A 23,045-nucleotide genomic window follows, 5' to 3' on the forward strand; every position below is an offset into this window, starting at 1 on the left:
TGGTTGATGCATGCAATCGTATCTTAATTGTGTGAATTGATGCTCATGATGTCAATCACTGTATTGTCTTGTCCAGACTCGATTATTTACAGACCGCCGTAATGCAGCTGGAAAAATGCTAAGTGCGGCTTTAAACAACATACAAACCGATAATTTGGAAGCCTCGACGCTGCCTCGTCGATCTGAGCGTTCACCTGTTGCAATATCTTGTGGAATTGGGTGTCCGCATGTTTCACGCTGACAGACAGAGAGAGAGAGAGAGAGAGAGAGAGAGAGAGACAGAGAGAGACACAGAGAGAGACACAGAGAGAGAGAGAGGGGGGTATCGTATGGAAGTACACGATCTGATTTTAATTAGATGCTCCTGTTTTATCATCGTGCGAATACATATTCAATATTTATTAGTAAATAAGAATTCAGAGTATTTTTAAACGTAAACAAACACATTAAACTGACACAGTAATGATCGAACGTGCCTGACAGACACGCTGTCAGTGCCTGAAGCCAAACATGCAAATAGGGATCGTTATGGGGGTTACAGAATGTGACGAGTAAATCAATGACTTCCCTGGAATAGTGTTTGGAAGGAGTATTAAAGAAAGCAACATGGGAAAGGTAAACGTCTTCAGTGATCTATTCATACAATTTCCCCGCTGTATTGCTTTTAACGCCAAATGGAATCCATTTCGGGCGTTGACGTTTAACATTCTAGAATAGATCTCGGAAGTGGAACCTGTTGTCCAGGACTCAATATAAGAATGATAAACCAGGAATGCAACCCCCAGACGTGGTATGAAGTCTGGAGTCAGCAGGAAGTGGAATTATATTTTTTTCAGACTGGTACTATTGTGAACAGGGGGTTTGCTATTTTCTACTCCAATTGGTTCCTGTACGTTGAGCACGTTGAATGAAGAACAAAATAAATGGAACTACTTCGTCAAAAGGGGTACTTTAGGATTTGGGATATTTATGTTAGCGACAGAATATTTTTGGGTTACTGCTTTTGGGGACCCACGGCTCATATTTTCAGAAGATTCGGTGAGAAATATTATTTAAAACTTGAGACACATTATTTTATCCAGTTTTCCTATGCAAAAGGAATATTTGGCGATAAAGAATGTCCAATGGTCAGTTATCATTAATATCCCCCACTGAAGCCATTTCCCCCTAGAATAAGTCAATGTAATTTCAGAACAGTGGGCACAGTAATACTATGTAGTCGTCGGTCGTATTTCACGTCGAACTTAAAATCTCATCGGATTACGACAAGCTCAGCACTGTCCAGGGTTATTAGGGTTTAGAGTATGTGTGTTGTAAGAACAGTGTGGACAGTATGCACGATGGAGACATTAACCATTCCATCGATCTCATTACTAGTTTTAAAGACTTACCGGGTTTTCGACGAGCACAGTTCCGTCCAGGGTGACGAGGGTGTAGTATAGGATCCAGGCCACGCCCGTCAACAGGTAGGAGATGAACATGTTCTTGTGGATTGTGATGCGTTCACATCTCAGCTGTCTGTAAGAAGGAGTTAAAGCACCATAACACGGTGGCCGACTGTTATCCTCCAATGCCAAAAGCCAATTGCAATAAACTGTTCCAGGACAAAAATAAAACTTAGGCACACTTTTACTTAAATATCCACGACGTTATGGCATTTACCAGCCCTAGTACACGTACTCTTAATGGTTGTGTAGATTAATGATGTACAGTAAAGTACGGTTATAACGAACTCAAAGTGACTACTAAGTTTGGTTCGTTATAACCGTAGTTCGTTATAACCATATATACAGCATAACTACAGCAAATAGTCGGGACCAAAAAAATAAGTTCGTTATATCCGTCAGTTCGTTATAAGCGTGTTCGTTATAACCGTAGTTTACTGTGATATTGTTTCACTTGTTACTCAACTGTTGAAAGCTATTATAAGAGATCTATTCATGACTTCGAGGCAATATATTCATGTGCCTTTCTTTTCATATTAAGATAGTGTGTTCCATTACTAACTCAATCGCATAGCACACCCAAGGATGTGGGACATAATCTCAATGTTAATGTTAATTTTGTTGTTGTGGACTGCTGGACGGTACAGAAATGAATGTCAACCAAGCGAAATGCCATATCAAATCGGCCCAGATTCAGAGTCTTCAAGGGGAGGCTATCTGAACGACCACTGCATCGAGTTTATATACAGTGTGTCGAAAAGTTAGGCAACCCTGTAAAGTCCTTCGCTTGGATGAAGTCGGCTGGCCTGAAAAGTGAAACAGAAGGCTTTGTTTGCTGCTCAGGACCAGTCACTTCCCACTCAAAAACGTCAATGTGTGATTTTGCATCAAAATGGAAATATGACACGTAGATCGAATTTTCTGTCGCTTTTGACACCAATGTGATTGACAAGATTCGGGAAAAGCATGGCAAATATGCGGACCTCGCTTTAGAAATGTCACGCTTGCATCCCAAGAACCAAGTTGTCCGACTCCCCATTATTCTTGGTACCTTAGGTTTGGTACCTCCTAATCTGTTGACTGACATTGGGAGAGTATCCGGGTTTGCTACCAGGAATACATCCCTTCTGACAATCTGGGTAATGCAGAAGGCTGCAATGTTGGGGAGTCTTCACATTCGCCGAAAAGTTCTGGGTGAGTTTGACTGGGCAGTGCATCCTGGGAGAAGTCCCATTCGCTGTCTGGACTGCGTGTAGAGGGGGCAAGGGCCCTGAGCTGATGATGAGCCTAACCAGCCTGACTGTGCCAGGATCACCCGAGCCCTGTGTGCTGCTTTTTTTCTATTTTAATTTGTACATAATAATGATTTCTCTTGTAAGCATAAGCATAAATATATGCATTGATAGTGTATGATTCACACTAACTCCAAATATAAGAAGCTTATCATTATTGTTTATAAGAAACTTATATGTGTACGTTGCAGGCATGTAAATAATCCTAGGTACAGTGTGTGCTCCAATTCATAGCCAATACATCGCATCTGATCTCACATTTAACCCAACAAATGATCTTCACTGTAATTCTAAAAGTGGTGATAGAAATTCTTGACAATCCAATTGTTTAAATAATGGCATCACTGTAAAAAAAAGAGGTCTATCAGATTAATCTTGAGAGAGGTTTCCCGTCAGTGTGTAAAACACCTTGGGCTGGTCTCATGTTAGACCCCAACACCATGCAGGAACCATACCGTTGAACAGATTTGTCATCGCGATAATACTAATATTCCCAGTGAAAACCAATATGAGTGTGTGATCTCATTTGTCGTTATGCACACCATCGCTCACAAGAACGTATATTTTTGTGATTTGTTTTTCAATAGCATATTGATAATTTCGCAAATGTACCGTGATTATTCCGCAAATGTACCGCGATAACTCAACAAACGTACCTATCAATTCCCCATGCGCGCTGTGATTATTACCCGTGTGCGACATACGCATAATGTCAGAGAGCGCACGTTAAATCTCCAACATGTTTATTACGCAAACGTATCGCGGTAACTCCACAAAGGTTTTCTGAGGTACAGCGGCATGTTTCCGGAACTGGCTGATATTGAAAGGTAAGAAGGTGTGAGCAGCAGTATATTTCAATAATCAAAGTTCACACGTTTACAATTTAATGTTGAATTGATACCAAGATCGGCAATATTTAAATGTCTATATTCCATAAGGAAGAGATTTTAAGGATGTCAACTTCTTTATTATGAGGAACACAACGTTTCGGAGTATATGCTTACTCCTTCATCAGGTGAATGAATGCCATGAGGCAGAGAGCATATATATGTCCTTACATGAACATATATATGCTCTCTGCCTCACCACTCCCATCCTAATCATTTTTTAGAAATAATTCATTTATTCCTCGAAATCGAGAAAGCAAGGGTGATATTATAGTTCTTTCGAAAGGACATTGATGTTTTCGAAGAAATACATAATTATATATTAGTTATATTTTTCTTGATAAATGCTAACATGAATATATGAATAGATTGTTTCTCTGTTTCTATTTTCTTTTACCAAGGCTTCATAGTTCTGCAATGTCATGGTTGCAGCTTGATGTATTCGACAAGACATATGCATGTGTCCATCGGAATTTGTATACAGTTTGTACTTAGATTTATCAATTATCCCCATGTTACAGTTAATATAAAGCCTACATGTAAGTTCACATGATAATATAAATAAAAGTGACAAAACCCTTTCAATAATCATAAGAAATATCGAGTAGAGTGTACGATTCATAGTTATGATACAGGTGTTCGCGAAAAGGTGAGCGTATTATAAAGGTCGTTCTACGTATCAGGTTATGGAATAAGCTACTATTATGACATACTGACGGAGGCGTTTATCATATTTCCATCAACCGTGGTATGAATTTTGTTTCCCTTTCAGCCTACAAAGAGGAATTTAGACTTGAATGTGAGTGTATTACTTAATAGTCAGTAAAGTACGGTTATAACGAACTCGAAGGGACTACTAATTTTAGTTCGTTATAACCGTAGTTCGTTATAAGCATATATACAGCATAATTAGCAGCAAATAGTCGGGACCAAAAAAGTTCGTTATATCTGTAAGTTCGTTATAAGCGTGTTCGTTATAACCGTAGTTAACTGTAAGTGAATAGGATTAACGCCGTTTTGGCAATATTCCGGCAATATCACGGCGTGGGACAATAGAAATGGGCTTCACGCGTTGTTTTGTTTGTTTGTTTGTTGTTTAACGCCGCACTCAACGATATTCAAACTACATGTATATCACGGCGGTCTGTAAAGAATTGAGTCTGGACCACACAATCCTGTGATTGACATCTTGAACATCGATCCACGCAATTGGGATACGATGACATCCATCGACCAAGTCAGCGAGCCTGACCAACCAATCCCGTTAGTATGATTGTTGTTAGTCGCGACAAGCAATGTCGCCTTTTACGACAAGTAGGGTTGCTGAAGACCTATTCTACCCCGGATCTTCACGGGTCGTCACATGTTGTACTCATGTGGGGAATCGAACCCTGGCAATCGGCGTGTCGAGCGTACGCTTTAGCCACTAGGCTACCCCACCGCCTCTGAACTTGAGTGTGAAGAGGATTGTATGAATAACGACTGTTAAAACGCTTAGCATTTCTATTGTACGTGCTTTTATAAATTAATAGTGACAGAAGAACCATTGGGAAATAAGATCATGTTATTTAAATCCTTCAACCTGAGATAAAATAAATATTTTCGGTGTCAATGACGCCCCCACTGGACATGTTCCGACGCTGAGTTTACGTTTGAATAGAAAGGAATTAAAATAACAGTTGCCGCATTTCTGTGTACAGGCCGGAAGATTAATCTGGACCTTCATTTGTCAATATCCAGACGAGCTGGAAACGCGTAATACTACCATGCTGCCAACGCTGACGGATCGAAATGAAGTCGATCGGTCCCTGAAGTGTAGTTCTTTGCAGTCGTAAGACGTTCACTTGACAGAAACAAACAGCTATAGATTACACTGAAACTCAAGCTGGGAAAACAAGCCGAATGGGTTGATACAATGTCAGTGTGACACGCATTTCAGACAATGTGAAATTGATTAGCGAAACACATTAAGCTACTATTAAACAACATTTGTCATAAAGGGAAATCGATTTCATTTTTCTAAGAAAAAGAAACCTATCAAGTTGATCTGTTCACGAATTGTGTTTTCTAATTTTCTTTTGTTTCTGCTATAAGAGACCCTAGAGGACAATATGGATTTGGTGGGTCCAGAAATAATTAAATTTAAATAACTACGTGAATGTGTAGGCCCCATACTCGGGGGAACTTCCCATCCAAAGGAACACAATATATTTTCGACCGTATCGGACCGATGTGCTATCGGAAAAAGAGATAGTAGTGTACATATTAGGGACTGACGGAGGAATACACGAGTGATCGTTTAACGACCACACCTTCGTTGATGTAATATTGCTACGCTTCAACATTGGGACTTGTTCAGAATACCCTTTTTTCAATTGACCCAATTCCCTTCACTTAATTCATGCTTGTTGTCTGATAAAAATGTGGTAGTGCGTCCACCCGGAGAGCGGAAGGTCCGGGGTTCGATCCCCAGCCGCGTCATACCAAAAGACGTTAAAAGATGGTACTTGCTGTTACCCTGTCTGGCGCTCGACATTAATAAGGGTCTCAAACAAGGACTGGTCGGCTCGGAGTCAGTATACTGTGTCTGATTGGGGTATTCATGTTAAAATGCGGCATGGTATCTCAGTGAGCTAGCACTATAAATCGGCATCAGTCCGGACTAGTACATGCAGCCACACATACATACACGTACATACACGTCGCTATATAAGTGCAATGAATTTCGACGCGACGTTAAATCCCATTTCACCTCACCTGATAAAAATCTATTTCCATATTGCTTGAAAGGGTTAGAAAACTGAGCTTCAGGGACTGCTCAGCTTAAGAGCATCATAACAAACATGCAGTAGCTGTTGTAAGTTGTTGTTTTCTTACATCCATAGCAATAATGTTTGAAAAAGGTAAGACAAGCGATTAGCTTCAGAGGCTGCTCAGCTTAAGAGCATCATAACATACATGCAGGAGCTGTTGTAAATTATTGTTTTCTTACATCCATCGCAATAATGTTTGAAAAAGGTAAGACAAGCGATTAGCTTCAGAGGCTGCTTAGATATAGCATCATGACAAACAAGCAGTTCCTGTTGAATAGAGCTTAGTAGTATATACTTTTGACAGAGACAAGCAACTACATTAAATTTTAAAAGGAGACAAAGATGGGATGGGAGATGAACCTGTGGAGAATGTAGACATGCTTCATGTATAGCTATAGCACTACAGTAAATGCTGATCGATAGGGGAAATAATACGGTTCAGGGACTGTGAGACAGGCTAACAGTAACCAACTGCAGTACAGTTGCTTCTCTGACTTCGTTTGAGCGATATTCGAGGTGAGATGAAATGGGGTTTAACGTCGCGTCCAAGATTATTGCACTTATGTAGCGACGTGCATGCACGTGTGTGTGGCTGCATGTACTAGTCCGGACTGATGCCGATTTATAGTGCTAGCACACTGAGATACCATGCCGCAGTTTAACATGAATACCCACCTCAGACTAAATAAACTGACATCGAGCCGACCAGTCCTTGTTTAAGCCCCTTAATGTCGAGCGCCAGACAGGGTAACAACAAGTACCACATTTTAACGTCTTTTGGTATGACGCGGACTGGGATCGAACCCCGGACCTTCCGCTCTCCGGGCGGACGCTCTACCACTAGACCACGGAGGCGGTCTTGCGACATCCGAAAGGGACTTTCATAACGACAAATGTAATATATATAATCCATTCACTGGTTCAATCTACATACAATTAGCAAAACAAAGCTCATGTCATTAACAAAAAATAAAAAAATAATACCAGTCGAAAGAATGATTAACCAAATAATTGAATCCCTTTGGAAATGTCCCGTGAGCCTTTGCTTTCTCAGAAGGGTAAAATGTGATTGGGCTAACTGAATTCGATTAACCCACAGGTTGATAGGGTATAATTTATTCAATTAGTCTTCTGTCAAGGAGTAGGTATATCGGGATACTTTTGACAAAGAAGGTCCTAAAGGAACAGGAATGTGCACTTTGATTTGTTAACCATTGTATGTATGTGTCACGGTTGAAATCCCCCGAGGCTTGAGTTTTTAACAGAGTGTCTTGTAAGATAAAAGTTCAACGCGTGTTTCAACTTAATTCTTGCACCGCCTTGTAACGGCTGTATATTCTTGACAACTCGCTGACAAAGGAATGAATAGAGGCTGTAGCCGTACTGTACCAAAGAGGGAATCTAATTCTTCTTTTTCAAAGATTTGCCCTGAGACAATTATGAACAAAACCAGTTTTACTTGAGCATTATATCTCTTTCTCATTTTGTGGATATTCTCGGAAAGACATAACAAAAGTTTGCTATGACTCATAAACTTACATCTCTTTAATCGCATTGGTCTTATAGAACTTGCATATAGGGTTGTTGGGTAAGGAGAGTATGTAATGCCTCATGTCTACGTCAATGACTCATATTTGACAGACAGACACAGATAAAGCTCACTGGACGTTATTCTGGTGTTGTATATCAAGCTCGTGGATTATTCGCGGGATATTTTGATGTCGCCGTAGGTGGCGATTGACGACATTGATGACGACACTGATCCTGCTACCCCTATCCAAATTAGTCAAGAGCAATTCGGTGTGCAGAGATGCGTCACATGGGCATGCCAGCAACCTATGATCGGGGTTCGAATCCCGGTTCGTCCCTATCATGTTTCTAGGTTTGTCAGCACAAAATCCGCGCTCGTGGGTTTCACCTAAGTGGTAAACGTCTGAGACATGCATCACTTCAGACTTTCATTCTATTAAGCTGGCATGCCGTGACATAACTGGAAAACTGTTCAAAGCGGGGTGTTACTAAACTTACCAAATTCGTATTCCCGACCTAAATTACTCACTCACTCACTCTTACGGCAAGTAATATCAGTAATAGGGACCTGGGTCCCACGGGGTACTTGGTGGGAAAAGCTCACTAGACTAAGAAGGAGGGTCTAAAGATTAAAATATTAATCTGAGTTTGCAATCTGTTATTCGAACCAAAAACATGACGATCCGAGCATCATTGTCATATTTAGCCACGAGGCCGGCCGAGATCATTGACGTCAGGGATGAGGACTTTGTTTGAAACACATAAGGACATTGCGATTGTTTTAAGTTTGTGTACGTTTCCTTTGTGGAACCCATAAACATAACAATGTACCTTTTTTGACAGCCGATACGGTGTGTGTGTGTGTGTGTGTGTGTGTGTGTGTGTGTGTGTGTGTGTGTGTGTGTGTGTGTGTGTGTGTGTGTGTGTGTGTGTGTGTGTGTGTGTGTGACAGACACAGTATACTGACTCCGAGCCGTGTTTTCAAGTGCCGATAAGTATTCTACAGGGGTGAAATAGGGTTCAACGTCGCTTTCAAGATTATTTTACTTGTATGCAGCGACATACATGCACGAGTGTGTGTCTACTTGTACTAATTCGGACTAGTGTTACAGTGCTAGCCCACTGAGATACCATGCCGCAGCTCAACACGAATACCTCACTCTGAGACGACCAGTCCTTGTTTTAGTCCCTCAATGACGAGCGTCAGGCAGGGTAACAACAAGTTCTATCTTTTAACATTTTTTCTTTTTTTTCTCCTTTACATCTTTAATGCATATATATCTATTTCACAATTACATGAAAGAAATGTGACATGTTGACCAGGACAAATTATCGATAACAGCTGCACATTTTGTTACATTATAGTATTCTGACATTTTAAGTTACATATTTAAAAGTTGGCAGTCCTTCCTGTTTATTTTTGTAAATGAGTTTTTTAACAAAATACATTAACATCTCTTGGTATGGCGCGGCCAGGGTATCACCGACCTTCCGCTCTCGTCAGACCCTCTTCCACATCAAATATGAAATATTATAATTGAAATTAGTATAAGCGGGAAGTAAAACATATGTATTCATAGCCTTCCAAACTTGACATTCATTGCAATCTATAGTAATGTGTTTCTGTGCGACCCTTGTACCGCCAATACCGTTGAGATGACAGTCACACCAGCACACTAATTGACTTTAAGATTAAGCCATTCAACGTTAACAGGGGATGTGTACTTTCAACATGTCCATACCGCCCCCCTAATTGGAAATGACAACTATCTACAAAAAAGCTCTCTACGGTGTTGCTTTGTGTCCAAATGCTTTGAAATTGGTCCATAAGAACTTGTTCATTTATTTGTAGTTCAGTGTCTCTTGATCTTTATTCAAAGTACAATACACAATGGTTACGTTGTTTTGTCATTCGTTCCTGTGAGTATGGATCCTGATGAGATTTTGTATACCTTTTGAAAAATGAATTCAGCCTAAGATGTTACCTTAATTAGGTTACACATTTCTGAAAATTTACAACAATTGATGATGGAATCTGTAACTACAAATTTGACTGAAATTGTGTATAGAAGGCCTGTAGTTTAATTCACTTACTGCATATAGTGACGGTCTTGCAGGGATACTTGCAGTCTGGGGGAAATGGTCATGTTCTTGTGGATAATAATCCCCATGAATCTGTCTCTTGTTGAGTCTCATTTTCTACTCTCAGAAAATTGTATTCAGCGGTTGGCCGTACATTGTGGCCTTGATATATAACACGTTTCAGTTTCGTAAAATTTACGACAAAAGATGATGGAGTCTGTAAATGCAAAAATGATTGAAATAGCGTTCAGATGGTCTAGAACCTAATAAACTCACTGCATATGTGATGGTCTTGTGGGAATACTTTTAATCTCGGGATAAGGTATGTTAAGGACACGCTTCGGGGTAATGGTAAGACTTAGAGGATAACCAACTGGCTACGGTGAACAAATAGTACTGATAATCTGCCAGTGAAGACATGGTGAAAGGCTTTGGCCTTTGGTGAAGAACCTGAGAGTGGCGGGAACTTGAGTGACGGGTGCTACCGGTAGAGCAGGACATGTTCACCCTTTTCGCGAGCACCGGGTGTCATCACTGATTTTCAAAAAATCATTCAGTATAAATTTCACCGCAATTTACCTTTGACGCCCACTGGTATCTGTTTCTGTGAATAGTCGAGACCAGTTATTCACTGGCGTTGACTTTATATATATATAAATGACATCCACAAGGACAACTTATATTAATCTTACCTCCACATTTGGAGTAGGTTATTATACAACATATTTTGCTCACTGTGATATTTACAAACAAAAATCGTGTGAAAAGACAGATAAACCTCACTGACGCCCGCCTCGTTTTCAGATGATTCGAGTGCCTGGATTCCACTGACGTAGAAGGCTTCCTTCTGGTGGCGTAAAAGGTTCTCCGCAGCGGAAATGACGTCATCATAATTTGCATAAAGCTTGCCCGGAAGGGCAATATTTAAATTTGTAAAGAAGTGCACATCTGACGGTGACACACCTGATGAATACGGAGGATGTTCAATGACTCCAAAGCCAGTGCCATGCATTGCAGACATGGGGACAAGAAACTTGTGCACTTGTGCATTGTCATATCTGGACAAAACACCTTTGGTGAGGAGCTACGGCGTTTAGCCTTGTTATTCTCACGCACTTGGCTTAACAAATTATCATAATATTAACTATTAATGGTCTGACTTTCGGGAGATAGTCCACTATTAGGGCTACTAGAATCCAGCTGATGGAACAGACTTTGGCTTCTTCGGGGAGGAGACTTTATATGTTCCCACTGCCTTGACTGTTGTTGAGTCTCTTGTTGTAAACCCGACACTCAACCATGGTTACATAATAGCTGGGTCTGCTTCAGAACGACGTAAATTCTCACGCCTTGGAACCCGCGTGCCGAAAACAGTGTCATGCCCAGTTCATTCCTCAACTCTCACAAACGGTGTGGCGTGTGGTGACTCGTTGATCATCCATAATCACATCACATATTTTATCAACATTTTCCTTATTAGTGGCAGTTGAAGGTCTTCCTGGTCTTGGAACATCTTCGAGGTTCTCTCTCCCCCTCTTGAACTCCGCTGCCCATAGCTTAACAGCATCATCCCCTAAACTTGACGCCATGTCTGCATAGACGGCTGTTGAAGCTAACCCTTTCAGTTTGAGATACAGTTACTTGGTGATAGCGCGTAGCACATTTTGTCCTTTTTCATCAACATACCTAGTCACTTTAATGCTTGCAGAAATATTCTGTCTGGTTCTGGTTTTAGCTCAAATGCAGCTTGTAAGCATGGACAGTATTGTACTTAATACATGCAAACTGTTAAGTGTGTACTGTACATCGTGCCTGGTTAGGGCGTTAGGGTATCATAGTGGTTAAAGCGTTCGCTCGTCACGCCGAAGACCCGGGTTCGATTCCCGACATGGGTACATTGGGACGTGATATTGCTGGTATATTGAATATTAAAACCATACCCACTCACTCACTCACTCACTCATTCACTCAATCACTCCTTGTTAGCTTATAGGCTCACAACTTTTCAGTCGCCCATCGAATGGTGTTACGCCAAGGCCAATGTGCTTTTAGCAATATCACAGCAGGTGACCAAAGAAATTGGCTTCACACATTTTACCGAGATGAGAATTGAACCTTTTCAACCTCGTCCTTAATAAATATATACTATCAGCCGTACTATTACTCGTCTTTTTTATTCTATTACAAGAAGAACTCCATTCTATAGCGTTCACGTGTTTTAAGTAGTTTGTGATCTTTTGGAGCTATTTCAGAAGGGTACCAGATAATGTACAACCTTTACTCAATCACTAGAAATGATAATTCGCCGTGCGATGTTTCTGTGATATGCTTCAATTATCAGCAGCAAAAACACTATTTCTGATAACGGTCGTGAGGGCCTATGATGTCATCCCGAAGATACAAGTAATGTAATTATAGCATGTGTCGTAATCAGATGCAGACAGGTCAGTGGCATCATGGCTTAATAGGAATAACACATTGCAGAAACTGATGTTAACAGTACATCAAATGTGTGTTCTTTGCGTTTCGACTTGAGTCTGTCGGAGCTACTCACGTTCTTACAAGCTTAATGGTTTTATTTTTGTCATGTTATCGGGTAAGTGCTGATTCCACATATTTCCACCACTATTAAAAGGATATAAGGGGAGGTTTTGTTGCCGTGTGGTTAAAGCGTTCAAGGCCCGGGTTCGATTTCCGACGCGAGTACAATGCATGGCGCGCGCGCGTGCGTGCGTGTGTGCGTGTATGCGTGTGTGCGTGCGTGCGTGTGTACGTGTGCGTGTTGTTTAAAGCCGCAAAGTAAGTTACGTGTGTGTGTCCGTGCGTGTAAGGGGCGGTCGGGTAGCCTAGTGGTTAAAGCTTTCGCTCTTCACGCCGAAGACCGGGTTTCGATTCCCGACATGGGAACAATGTGTGAAGCCCATTTCTGGTGTTCCCCGCTCTGATATTGCTGACATATTGCTAAAAGCGGCGTAAAACCATACTCACTCTCTCACTCGTGCGTGTAAATGCTTGCGACGCCACACTCAGCATTATTCCAAGAATAATATTTGAGCTTGGACCAGATAACCCAGTGATTGATTGGGAGTAACGACCCACACAATAAAGTCACAAATCTTGAGGGCGGTCGGGTAGCCTAGTGGTTAAAGCTTTCGCTCTTCACGCCGAAGACCGGGTTTCGATTCCCGACATGGGAACAATGTGTGAAGCCCATTTCTGGTGTTCCCCGCTCTGATATTGCTGACATATTGCTAAAATCGGCGTAAAACCATACTCACTCTCTCACTCGTGCGTGTAAATGCTTGCGACGCCACACTCAGCATTATTCCAAGAATAATATTTGAGCTTGGACCAGATAACCCAGTGATTGATTGGGAGTAACGACCCACACAATAAAGTCACAAATCTTGAGGGCGGTCGGGTAACCTAGTGGTTAAAGCGTTCGCTCGTCACGCCGAAAACCCGGGTTCGAATCTTGACACGGGTACAATGTGTGAAGCCCATTTCTGGTGTCCCCCGCCGTGATACTGCTGGAATATTGCTAAAAGCGGTGTAAAACCAAACTCACTCACTCACGAATCTTGACCACAGGATCAATTAAACGCATTGGTTGCTGGAGACCAATTACAACCAGTCGGACACAAGGCACGTCTACACTCTGTCCTGTTAAAATGTGGTTGCTGCAATGTGAACCATTGTTGGTCCTCTATCATCCTGATAGATCGTTACTTATTCTACAAACCTCTTGTACCCAAGGGCTCGTTTATTTGAAGGTCGAATTGATATGATTGCAGGATAAACTATGACACAACGGCAATATATCTCGCCCAATATGCCAGACAACTGACGTATATGTCTGTTTTAAACCGATCACTCGCCAATCAGACAGAGGGATATTAGTGGGTAATCATACAAGGTTGGTGGCTTGGAATGAGGAATACATGCCAGTTTATTACCCGGGAGAATAACCAGTGCACTCCTGGCTAATTTACCCTATGGATTGACCATTTGGCGTGATGGAAAGGGTGTGTTTCCATTTGCGAACCAAGCTAGATCTCCATGCCGTTTGACATCGGACATGTGCAAATGAAAATACAACTTGGCATGATGCTATATGTAAATGTAAGAGGAAGATTATTCTGGCGTTAACTTTGCGGATTTTCTTTAAATGTCACGGCTGCTTTGCGTGGATGCAATACACTTCATAACAATCATTCCCTCGATTGCGGTCCTTTCGCGACTGATTGTAATGCAATAGCGCTACGATCGCGCTACGATCGCGCTTAGATCGAACCCCGATCGCGCTTAGATCGCACCCTGATCGCACCGTGTCAGCTTAATGTGGGAGGAAAGCCCGAAGTCTATCTTAGACGTTTACCACTTCGGTGAAACCCACGAGCACGGGTTTGGTGTTGACAAATATAGAAACATAATCGGGGCGAACCGGGATTCAAACCCACAATCATAGGTCTCTGGCGTGCCCAAGGGACGCAACTCTGCACAGCGAATCGCGGCGCCTCAGACGACCCCCGGTCAATATCAACTATTATATCAATTTTAAAAGACACTTAATGTTTCCCGTGAAAGAACTATAAAATTTATAATATAGAATTATGAGAATTACTTATTTTTGTTGGTTTACGCCGCAATCACTTGTTGTAGAGTAATATGACGGAGGTCTGTAAAATTTCGAGTCTGGACCAGACACTCCAGTGATTGACATCATGAGCATCGATCTACGCAATTGGGATATTATGGCATGTTTGTTTGTTTGCTTGTTCGTTGTTTAACGCCGCTCTCAGCAATATTCCAGCTACATGACGGCGGTCTGTAAATAATCGAGTCTGGGCCAGACAATCCAGTGATACATGAGCATCGATCGACGCAAATGGGATACGATGGCACGCATCAACCAAATCAGCGAGCCTGGCCACCCGATCCCGTTAGTCACATCTTACGACAAGCTTGGGTTTCTGAAGACCTTCCCTGGATCTTCACGGGTCGTTAAGCAATATTACACGTCATGGTGAAGAACAAGGTAAAATAAGATGCAGCAAAATCGTGCTGACATAGCCTCACTGACAAGCAACATATGACCATTACACATTTTGGAGTGGGTAACTTTGGTTTAACATCGCTTTGCAAGCACGTCGAGGCTTCTAAATTCTCGGTTTGTTTGTTAGTTGTTTAACGCCGCACTCAGAAATATTCCAGCTACATGACGGCGGTCTATAAATAATCGAATCTTGGCCAGGCAATCCAGTGATTGACATCATGAGCATCGATCCACGCAATTGGGATACGTTGACATGCATCACCTAAGCCAACGAGCCTGACCAGCCGATCCCGGTAGTCACCTCTTACCACAAGTATAGATTCCTTTTACGACAAGCTGTATTCTTCACGGGTGAGAAAATTACCGTATTTAGTTTCCATCGTGTGGTCAGATACGAATAAAATAACACGAAAAGTAACGGACATTGTAAAGTGAATTGCAGTGTGTATCCTGCAAACTGAATGTTTGAAGACGATTTTTAACTGGGTTCAAGTAGGGACACTTTTCTTGATAAGAATATGTTTCTCAAACCAAAGATTGAAAAAAGACTAAATGGATATAACGTTATAGCAGCTTAAGTTTGAATATCATCTGTCAGAACAACTTCGATTTAGTTGTTCATTTCCACTTTCTGCTTCATGCGAGTCCAGGTATCAAAGAAGCATCTGACGCCACTGTATAGTGACTTCATAGCCCTCCGTGGTAACGTCATAGCACTCCAGAGTGACGTCATGTCTGTCTCACAATTGTGAGGGTTAACGTCGATAGGGAGTGAGTGGGTTGGTGTTATCTTCGGTTTGAACAGTATTGCAGTTATATCAGGGTCTGTCAGCTAAATGTGGGAGGAAAGCCCGGAGTGATGCAGGACTCGTGATGAGACGTTTACCACTTTGGTGACACCCCCAGGCATGGTGTTGACAACAAAGAAACATAACAGATGCGAGCCGGGATTCGAACCTACAATCATAGGATTCTGGCGTGCCTACGGGACGCAACTCTGCACAGCGACGACTGGGCCACCCGTGTCCCCCAAGAAAGAACGAGAGAGAGAGAGTGCTTCGAAACATGACTGAAATTTTGCTAGTTTAAAATCTCGATAAACATTATCCTTTCAATTTCAGAATTTGAGATGGAAGTCGCTAACATGTCAAATGAAATCTGAAAGACTTTATTTCGGTAACTGCTTTTTTTTAATCATTCTTAATGCAGTATAACTTCTTTATCTTCGTCATGAGTTCCATCGTCGAAAATTCAAGAACTTGATGACTAGCACTGGGCTGCTGGGCGCTTGAGTGATGTTTCATTTCAGTCAATATTTGTACATTCACTTCAAGAAGAAGTGTTCACGAGCAATATGAAATACAAACCTCAGGAAGGCTTTTCGAACTTAACTTCTCAACATCGGAAGCTGATAAGCATATCTAATTTATCAGAGTCCGTACTTAGAGGCACTTACGAAGCCAAATTAGATCATTTCAATTTCAAATCCGTCGTTGCATCCGATATGTACACGATAATGTCCATGCAAAAAGAACAGACAGAACGTGCATATTTCATATCGATAACTCACTTGTCATATTCTATGAGAGTGTCCATGCAAATGGAATAGATAGAACGTAAAGATCTCATATCGATAACGCGCATGTCATAATCAATTTCAAAACAAATAAATTCCACAAGAGTTATATTTCCGTTCCATCCCTCAAGGCTCATCTCTTGATCATTACTCTTTCACAAGACAACAATTATCTTATAACAATCCTGGACAAAATCAATTTCACTTCATATAATGGGTTCCAACATTCGCGAAAGGCTTAGGGGCACTGTTTAATCCTCTAACTCTGTTTTCCAAGGTTGTTAATTAAAGAATATTTGTTAGTCATGGCAAATAACGTATTTATTACTTTTTTTATAATAAGTGGTAACAGCACAGGATGAATAATGGATTGAGTTCCAATGTTTTGCATCATTGAATTGATTGCTTTTTTAAGTATAATGTTTAACTGGAACACACTTTGTTAACGATTGACGGAAATACTAGTATTTAGATTTTATAAACATATATATGTGGGTGCGTGTAAATGCCTGGCAATTAAGGCATCCCTTGCATACGTCCTGACATATCATACTTTAGATGGATGTTTACCATGTGTTGTTCTGTCGTACTGACAAAGTAGGCAGCCCTTGCGCATGTACTGGCATATCATACTTTAGATAGATGTTCACCATGTATAGTTCTGTAGTACTGCATAGTAGGCAGCCCTTGCGCATGTACTGGCATATCATACTTTAGATGGATGTTCTCCATGTATAGTTCTGTAGTACTGACAAAGTAGGGAGCTCTTGGATACGTCCTGACATATCATACTTTAAATTGATGTTCACCATATATTGTCCTGTAGTACTGACAAAGTAGGCAGCCTTTGCATACGTCCTGACATATCATACTTAAGATAGATGTTCACCATGCATTGTTCTGTAGTACTGACAAAGTAGGCAGCCCTTGCATACGTCCTGACATATCATACTTAAGATGGATGTTCACCATGCATTGTTCTGTAGTACTGACAAAGTAGGCATCCCTTGCATACGTCCTGACATATCATACTTAAGATGGATGTTCACCATGCATTGTTCTGTAGTACTGACAAAGTAGGCATCCCTTGCATACGTCCTGACATATCATACTTAAGATGGATGTTCACCATGCATTGTTCTGTAGTACTGACAAAGTAGGCAGCCCTTGCATACGTCCTGACATATCATACTTAAGATAGATGTTCACCATGCATTGTTCTGTAGTACTGACAAAGTAGGCAGCCCTTGCATACGTCCTGACATATCATACTTAAGATAGATGTTCACCATGCATTGTTCTGTAGTACTGACAAAGTAGGCATCCCTTGCGCATGTACTGGCATATCAAACTTTAAATGGATGTTTACCATGTATTGTTCTGTAGTACTGACAAAGTAGGCAGCACTTGCATACGTCCTGACATATCATACTTAAGATAGATGTTCACCATGCATTGTTCTGTAGTACTGACAAAGTAGGCAGCCCTTGCATACGTCCTGACATATCATACTTAAGATGGATGTTCACCATGCATTGTTCTGTAGTACTGACAAAGTAGGCAGCCCTTGCATACGTCCTGACATATCATACTTAAGATGGATGTTCACCATGCATTGTTCTGTAGTACTGACAAAGTAGGCAGCCCTTGCATACGTCCTGACATATCATACTTAAGATGGATGTTCACCATGCATTGTTCTGTAGTACTGACAAAGTAGGCATCCCTTGCATACGTCCTGACATATCATACTTAAGATGGATGTTCACCATGTATAGTTCTGTCGTACTGACAAAGTGGGCATCCCTTGCGCATGTACTGGCATATCAAACTTTAAATGGATGTTTACCATGTATTGTTCTGTAGTACTGACAAAGTAGGCAGCACTTGCATACGTCCTGACATATCATACTTAAGATAGATGTTCACCATGCATTGTTCTGTAGTACTGACAAAGTAGGCAGCCCTTGCATACGTCCTGACATATCATACTTAAGATGGATGTTCACCATGCATTGTTCTGTAGTACTGACAAAGTAGGCAGCCCTTGCATACGTCCTGACATATCATACTTAAGATGGATGTTCACCATGCATTGTTCTGTAGTACTGGCAAAGTAGGCATCCCTTGCATACGTCCTGACATATCATACTTAAGATGGATGTTCACCATGTATAGTTCTGTCGTACTGACAAAGTGGGCATCCCTTGCGCATGTACTGGCATATCATACTTTAAATGGATGTTTACCATGTATTGTTCTGTAGTACTGACAAAGTAGGCAGCACTTGCATACGTCCTGACATATCATACTTAAGATAGATGTTCACCATGCATTGTTCTGTAGTACTGACAAAGTAGGCAGCCCTTGCATACGTCCTGACATATCATACTTAAGATGGATGTTCACCATGCATTGTTCTGTAGTACTGACAAAGTAGGCATCCCTTGCATACGTCCTGACATATCATACTTAAGATGGATGTTCACCATGCATTGTTCTGTAGTACTGACAAAGTAGGCATCCCTTGCATACGTCCTGACATATCATACTTAAGATGGATGTTCACCATGTATAGTTCTGTCGTACTGACAAAGTGGGCATCCCTTGCGCATGTACTGGCATATCAAACTTTAAATGGATGTTTACCATGTATTGTTCTGTAGTACTGACAAAGTAGCCAGCCCTTGCGCATTTACTGGCATATCATACTTTAAATGGATGTTTACCATGTATTGTTCTGTAGTACTGACAAAGTAGGCAGCACTTGCATACGTCCTGACATATCATACTTTAGATGGATGTTCTCTATGTATAGTTCTGTAGTACTGACAAAGTAGGCAGCCCTTGCATACGTCCTGACATATCATACTTTAGATGGATGTTCACCATATATAGATCTGTAGTACTGACAAAGTAGGCATCCCTTGCATACGTCCTGACATATATCATACTTTAGGTGGATGTTCACCATATTTTGTTCTGTGGTACTGACAAAGTAGGCAGCCCTTAGCTTGCACACGTCCTGACATATCATACTTTAAATGGATGTTCACCATGCATTGTTCTGTAGTACTGACAAAGTAGGCAGCCCTTGCGCATGTACTGGCATACCATACTTTAGATGGATGTTCTCCATGTATAGTTCTGTAGTACTGACAAAGTAGCCAGCCCTTGGATACGTCCTGACATATCATAATTTAGATGGGTGTTCACCATGAATTGTCCGGTAGTACTGACAAAGTAGGCATCCGTTGCGCATGTATTGGCATATCATACTAATGATGGGTGTTCACCATGAATAATTCTGTAGTACTGACAAAGTAGGCAGCCCTTGCGCATGTACTGGCATAGCATACTAATGATGGATGTTCACCATGTATTGTTCTGTAGTTCTGACAAAGTAGGCATCCCTTTCGCATGTACTGGCATATCCTACAACTGATGGATGTACAACTGTAGTACTGGTATATCATACATGTACAACTGATAGATCTTTACCATGTGAAGTACAGGCAATGTAGACAACACTTGTACATGTACAGGTCATTTGACTTATGTGTCAGTTATGTATGTATTAACATAGTCCTTCATATATACTAGGTACGTTAGAACCAGCTGATAGTGGTTCCGTATGCATGCAATGTAAGCGTTAATCCGAAATATAGGGTACATTATGGTCTGTGCTTGTATTGTCAGTACAGTTGCTTTCTTATTTTATTGGTTCTTCCTTGTTAATATAGCCGTAGCTAATCCATTTTCCACGTTGGGTTGATTCGGGGAGCTTCCATTTTAATACCCCTGCAATATTTGTTGTATCTGTCGATCAATTCTTTCTTGTTTATTTGCCACTCAAGATCAAGCTGCCATGTTGGGTTGATTGTGATGGTTAATGCCTCCTACTGCAGCCAATCAAGTTACCATTTTGCGTTCACTAGATCTATGGACTGCCAACAAGACACCCCTGTAATAGTTGGTGAATCTGTTGCTCAGTTCGTTCCTGCTTATTTGGCCAATACGTCGATGATCAAGCTGCCATGTTAGGTTGATTATGGTACTAGCAACATGACACCCCTAAATAGTTTCTGTATCTTGTTCATACTTGTTAACATGTCTGACTGCAGCCAATCAAGTCTCCATGTTGCGTTGACTAGATCTGTGTGCTCCCAACATCCCACCCATGAAATAGTTGCATTCTCACTGTATCTGCTATTTCCTGATTATATGACCAACTACAGCCAATCAAGTTGCCATGTATTCATTGTCTTCATCAGTCTATAAGTCAACATCTGTCACGGATATTTGCAATGCACTTTCAAAGATCTTATCATGTTCTGTGGATAACGCAACTCTTCTAGATGATAAGTATTGGTTCACTTACCTGAATGAGAAGAAGATTATCAAAGAGATAAAAAGCATCACGATGGAAAAGGAAAATCCACCAATAAAAATATAGATGAAGCGGCGATCGTCGTCCGATGAGTCAAGTTGGAGCAGCTGAAACGATAACGTGCACAAGTTCTAATTGCCTCTTGAAATATCTAAAGCTACTCAATTCAGAGCATTTCCGGTCATCCGCCGTTTCCGAAGTAAAAGACACCAAGGGGACTGTAGGCTACAATTTGACATTTCTAAAATGTCGGAGCCTTCAGGAAGTTGTCTTTAAGACAGTCATCAAAATAGTACTTGAATGTGTACATATTTCTCAATGTCATTTCACATTCTAGCGCTAATAAATATAAAGTTTATTTGTGAGCTTCTGTTTCTCTGTGCAGCATCATTGTGATTGCAGTAGACGCTAGTACTTGTAGGGAAAAGGTAACCCAGTCTGCGACGCAATTCTCTGTTAATACGTGTGTCCCCCATAGATCCAAGGAACTTATGATCGCGGGTTCGAATCTCCAATTCGTTCTGACCAGGATCCGTGGTTTGTCAGCACAATACCCGTGCTCGTTGCTTTCACTTAATGTTGAAAATGTTTTAGGGTTTTCCTCCATATGAAACTGATACGCCGGGACATAACTGACCTCAAGCACTCACTTCCAGTACCGCACATGATGGTTTTATCTTACGAGACGTTAAGAGGGGGATCAGGTGGTCACAATGGCAGTTGAATGTGAACAGAATTAAGAGGAGTAGCCGATTAAGGGGATCGGGTGGTCAGGTTCGCTGACTTGGTTAATGCATGTCATCGTATTCAAATTGCGTGGGAGGATGTTCATGAAATCAATCACAGGATTGTCTGGTCCAGACTTGATTATTTACAGACTGCCGTCATATAGCTGAAATATTGCTGAGTGCGGCGTTGAACAAAAACAATATATATATTTTGGAGTTTTTTAATCAAGGTTACATCATTAAAAGCGTCAGTAAGTTTTTTTTAAATATTTTGTGACAGACATGTGGAGGACATTTCCAAATGTGAATCATCAGTGACAAACATGATGTCCGCTGTAATTCCCTATTTTGTATACCACATGTTATCTGGTGAACACTAGGACTTGGGTTGCCTTAAAATTTGCTTTTTATCCCGTGTATTTTGCAATGAGAAATTTACTTGCCTTCGCATGTGTTTGTTACGGGTGCCACCAGTCGGGGCTGGATAAGATCACCTTTTCGCAAACACCTGGTATCATCACTCTTTGACAGTGATTCATAAACACATGCTCATGATACAGTCTGAATCCTACAATGGACCCTCGTTATAGAAGAGATTACGTATGATGATGGAAATGATTTCTGTCGTATTTACTTACATACAACAAATAAATAATTGTCTTATCAGTGACGCAAGTATTTATACTAACAACCTAACACCGGGATTTCCCTAGATCCCCAGTAGCCTGTGCTTGTTGTAAGAGGAGAATTTATGTATCAGGTAGTCAGGCCTGCATGCCATCATATCGTGAAAAGATCTCTGATGTCACCTCCAGACACGTATATTTTACAGGCTACCAAGATATATCTGGCCTGCGACTTTAAAAATATCACAAAACATAGTGCAATGTGTTTTCATGGATACAACAAGACAAAAGTGCAGGAAGCTTTTCTGGTGCAAATGTTTGAAATAGCTGACTTCATTTTTCCAAATCTCCGCGAATAGCTGCAAGATGGCTGATGCGGCATTAAGCAATAATCACTCTCATTTTCCAAAAGGTAAAAGGAAATATAAAGATCCTGCAGAGGCGTAAACGACGTATTTTTTTCACATCCATTTGAAAGTGTCAAAAAGATTTACCAAAAAAACACGTCTTTGATCATACTAATGCTTCTAGCCTCCCAGATCCTGCGTGGTAGAAGTTCAAGTGTTACTATGTGAAGGATATTGCTCAGATACACCCACACTCAGACGATAAAAGTCAAA

At 41.1% G+C, this 23,045-nt stretch overlaps 1 protein-coding gene across 2 annotated transcripts in view; it reads right to left on the reverse strand.

Annotated features, from left to right (window-relative positions):
* LOC124119073 (calcitonin gene-related peptide type 1 receptor-like) overlaps positions 1 to 23,045 on the reverse strand; it is a 116,710-nt gene that overhangs the window by 42,108 nt on the left and 51,557 nt on the right. For both annotated transcript variants that reach the window (XM_046481470.2, XM_046481469.2), the window contains exons 4-5: positions 21,063 to 21,178; positions 1,392 to 1,518 (exon numbers count right to left, since the gene is read on the reverse strand). In XM_046481470.2, the coding sequence (XP_046337426.1) occupies positions 1,392 to 1,518; positions 21,063 to 21,178 (243 nt within the window). The remainder of the gene's footprint in view (positions 1 to 1,391; positions 1,519 to 21,062; positions 21,179 to 23,045) is intronic.

This window comes from Haliotis rufescens, unplaced genomic scaffold (assembly GCF_023055435.1).
Source record: "Haliotis rufescens isolate VD_foot unplaced genomic scaffold, xgHalRufe1.0.p SCAF_10, whole genome shotgun sequence".
Taxonomy (NCBI): Eukaryota; Metazoa; Mollusca; class Gastropoda; order Lepetellida; family Haliotidae; genus Haliotis; species Haliotis rufescens.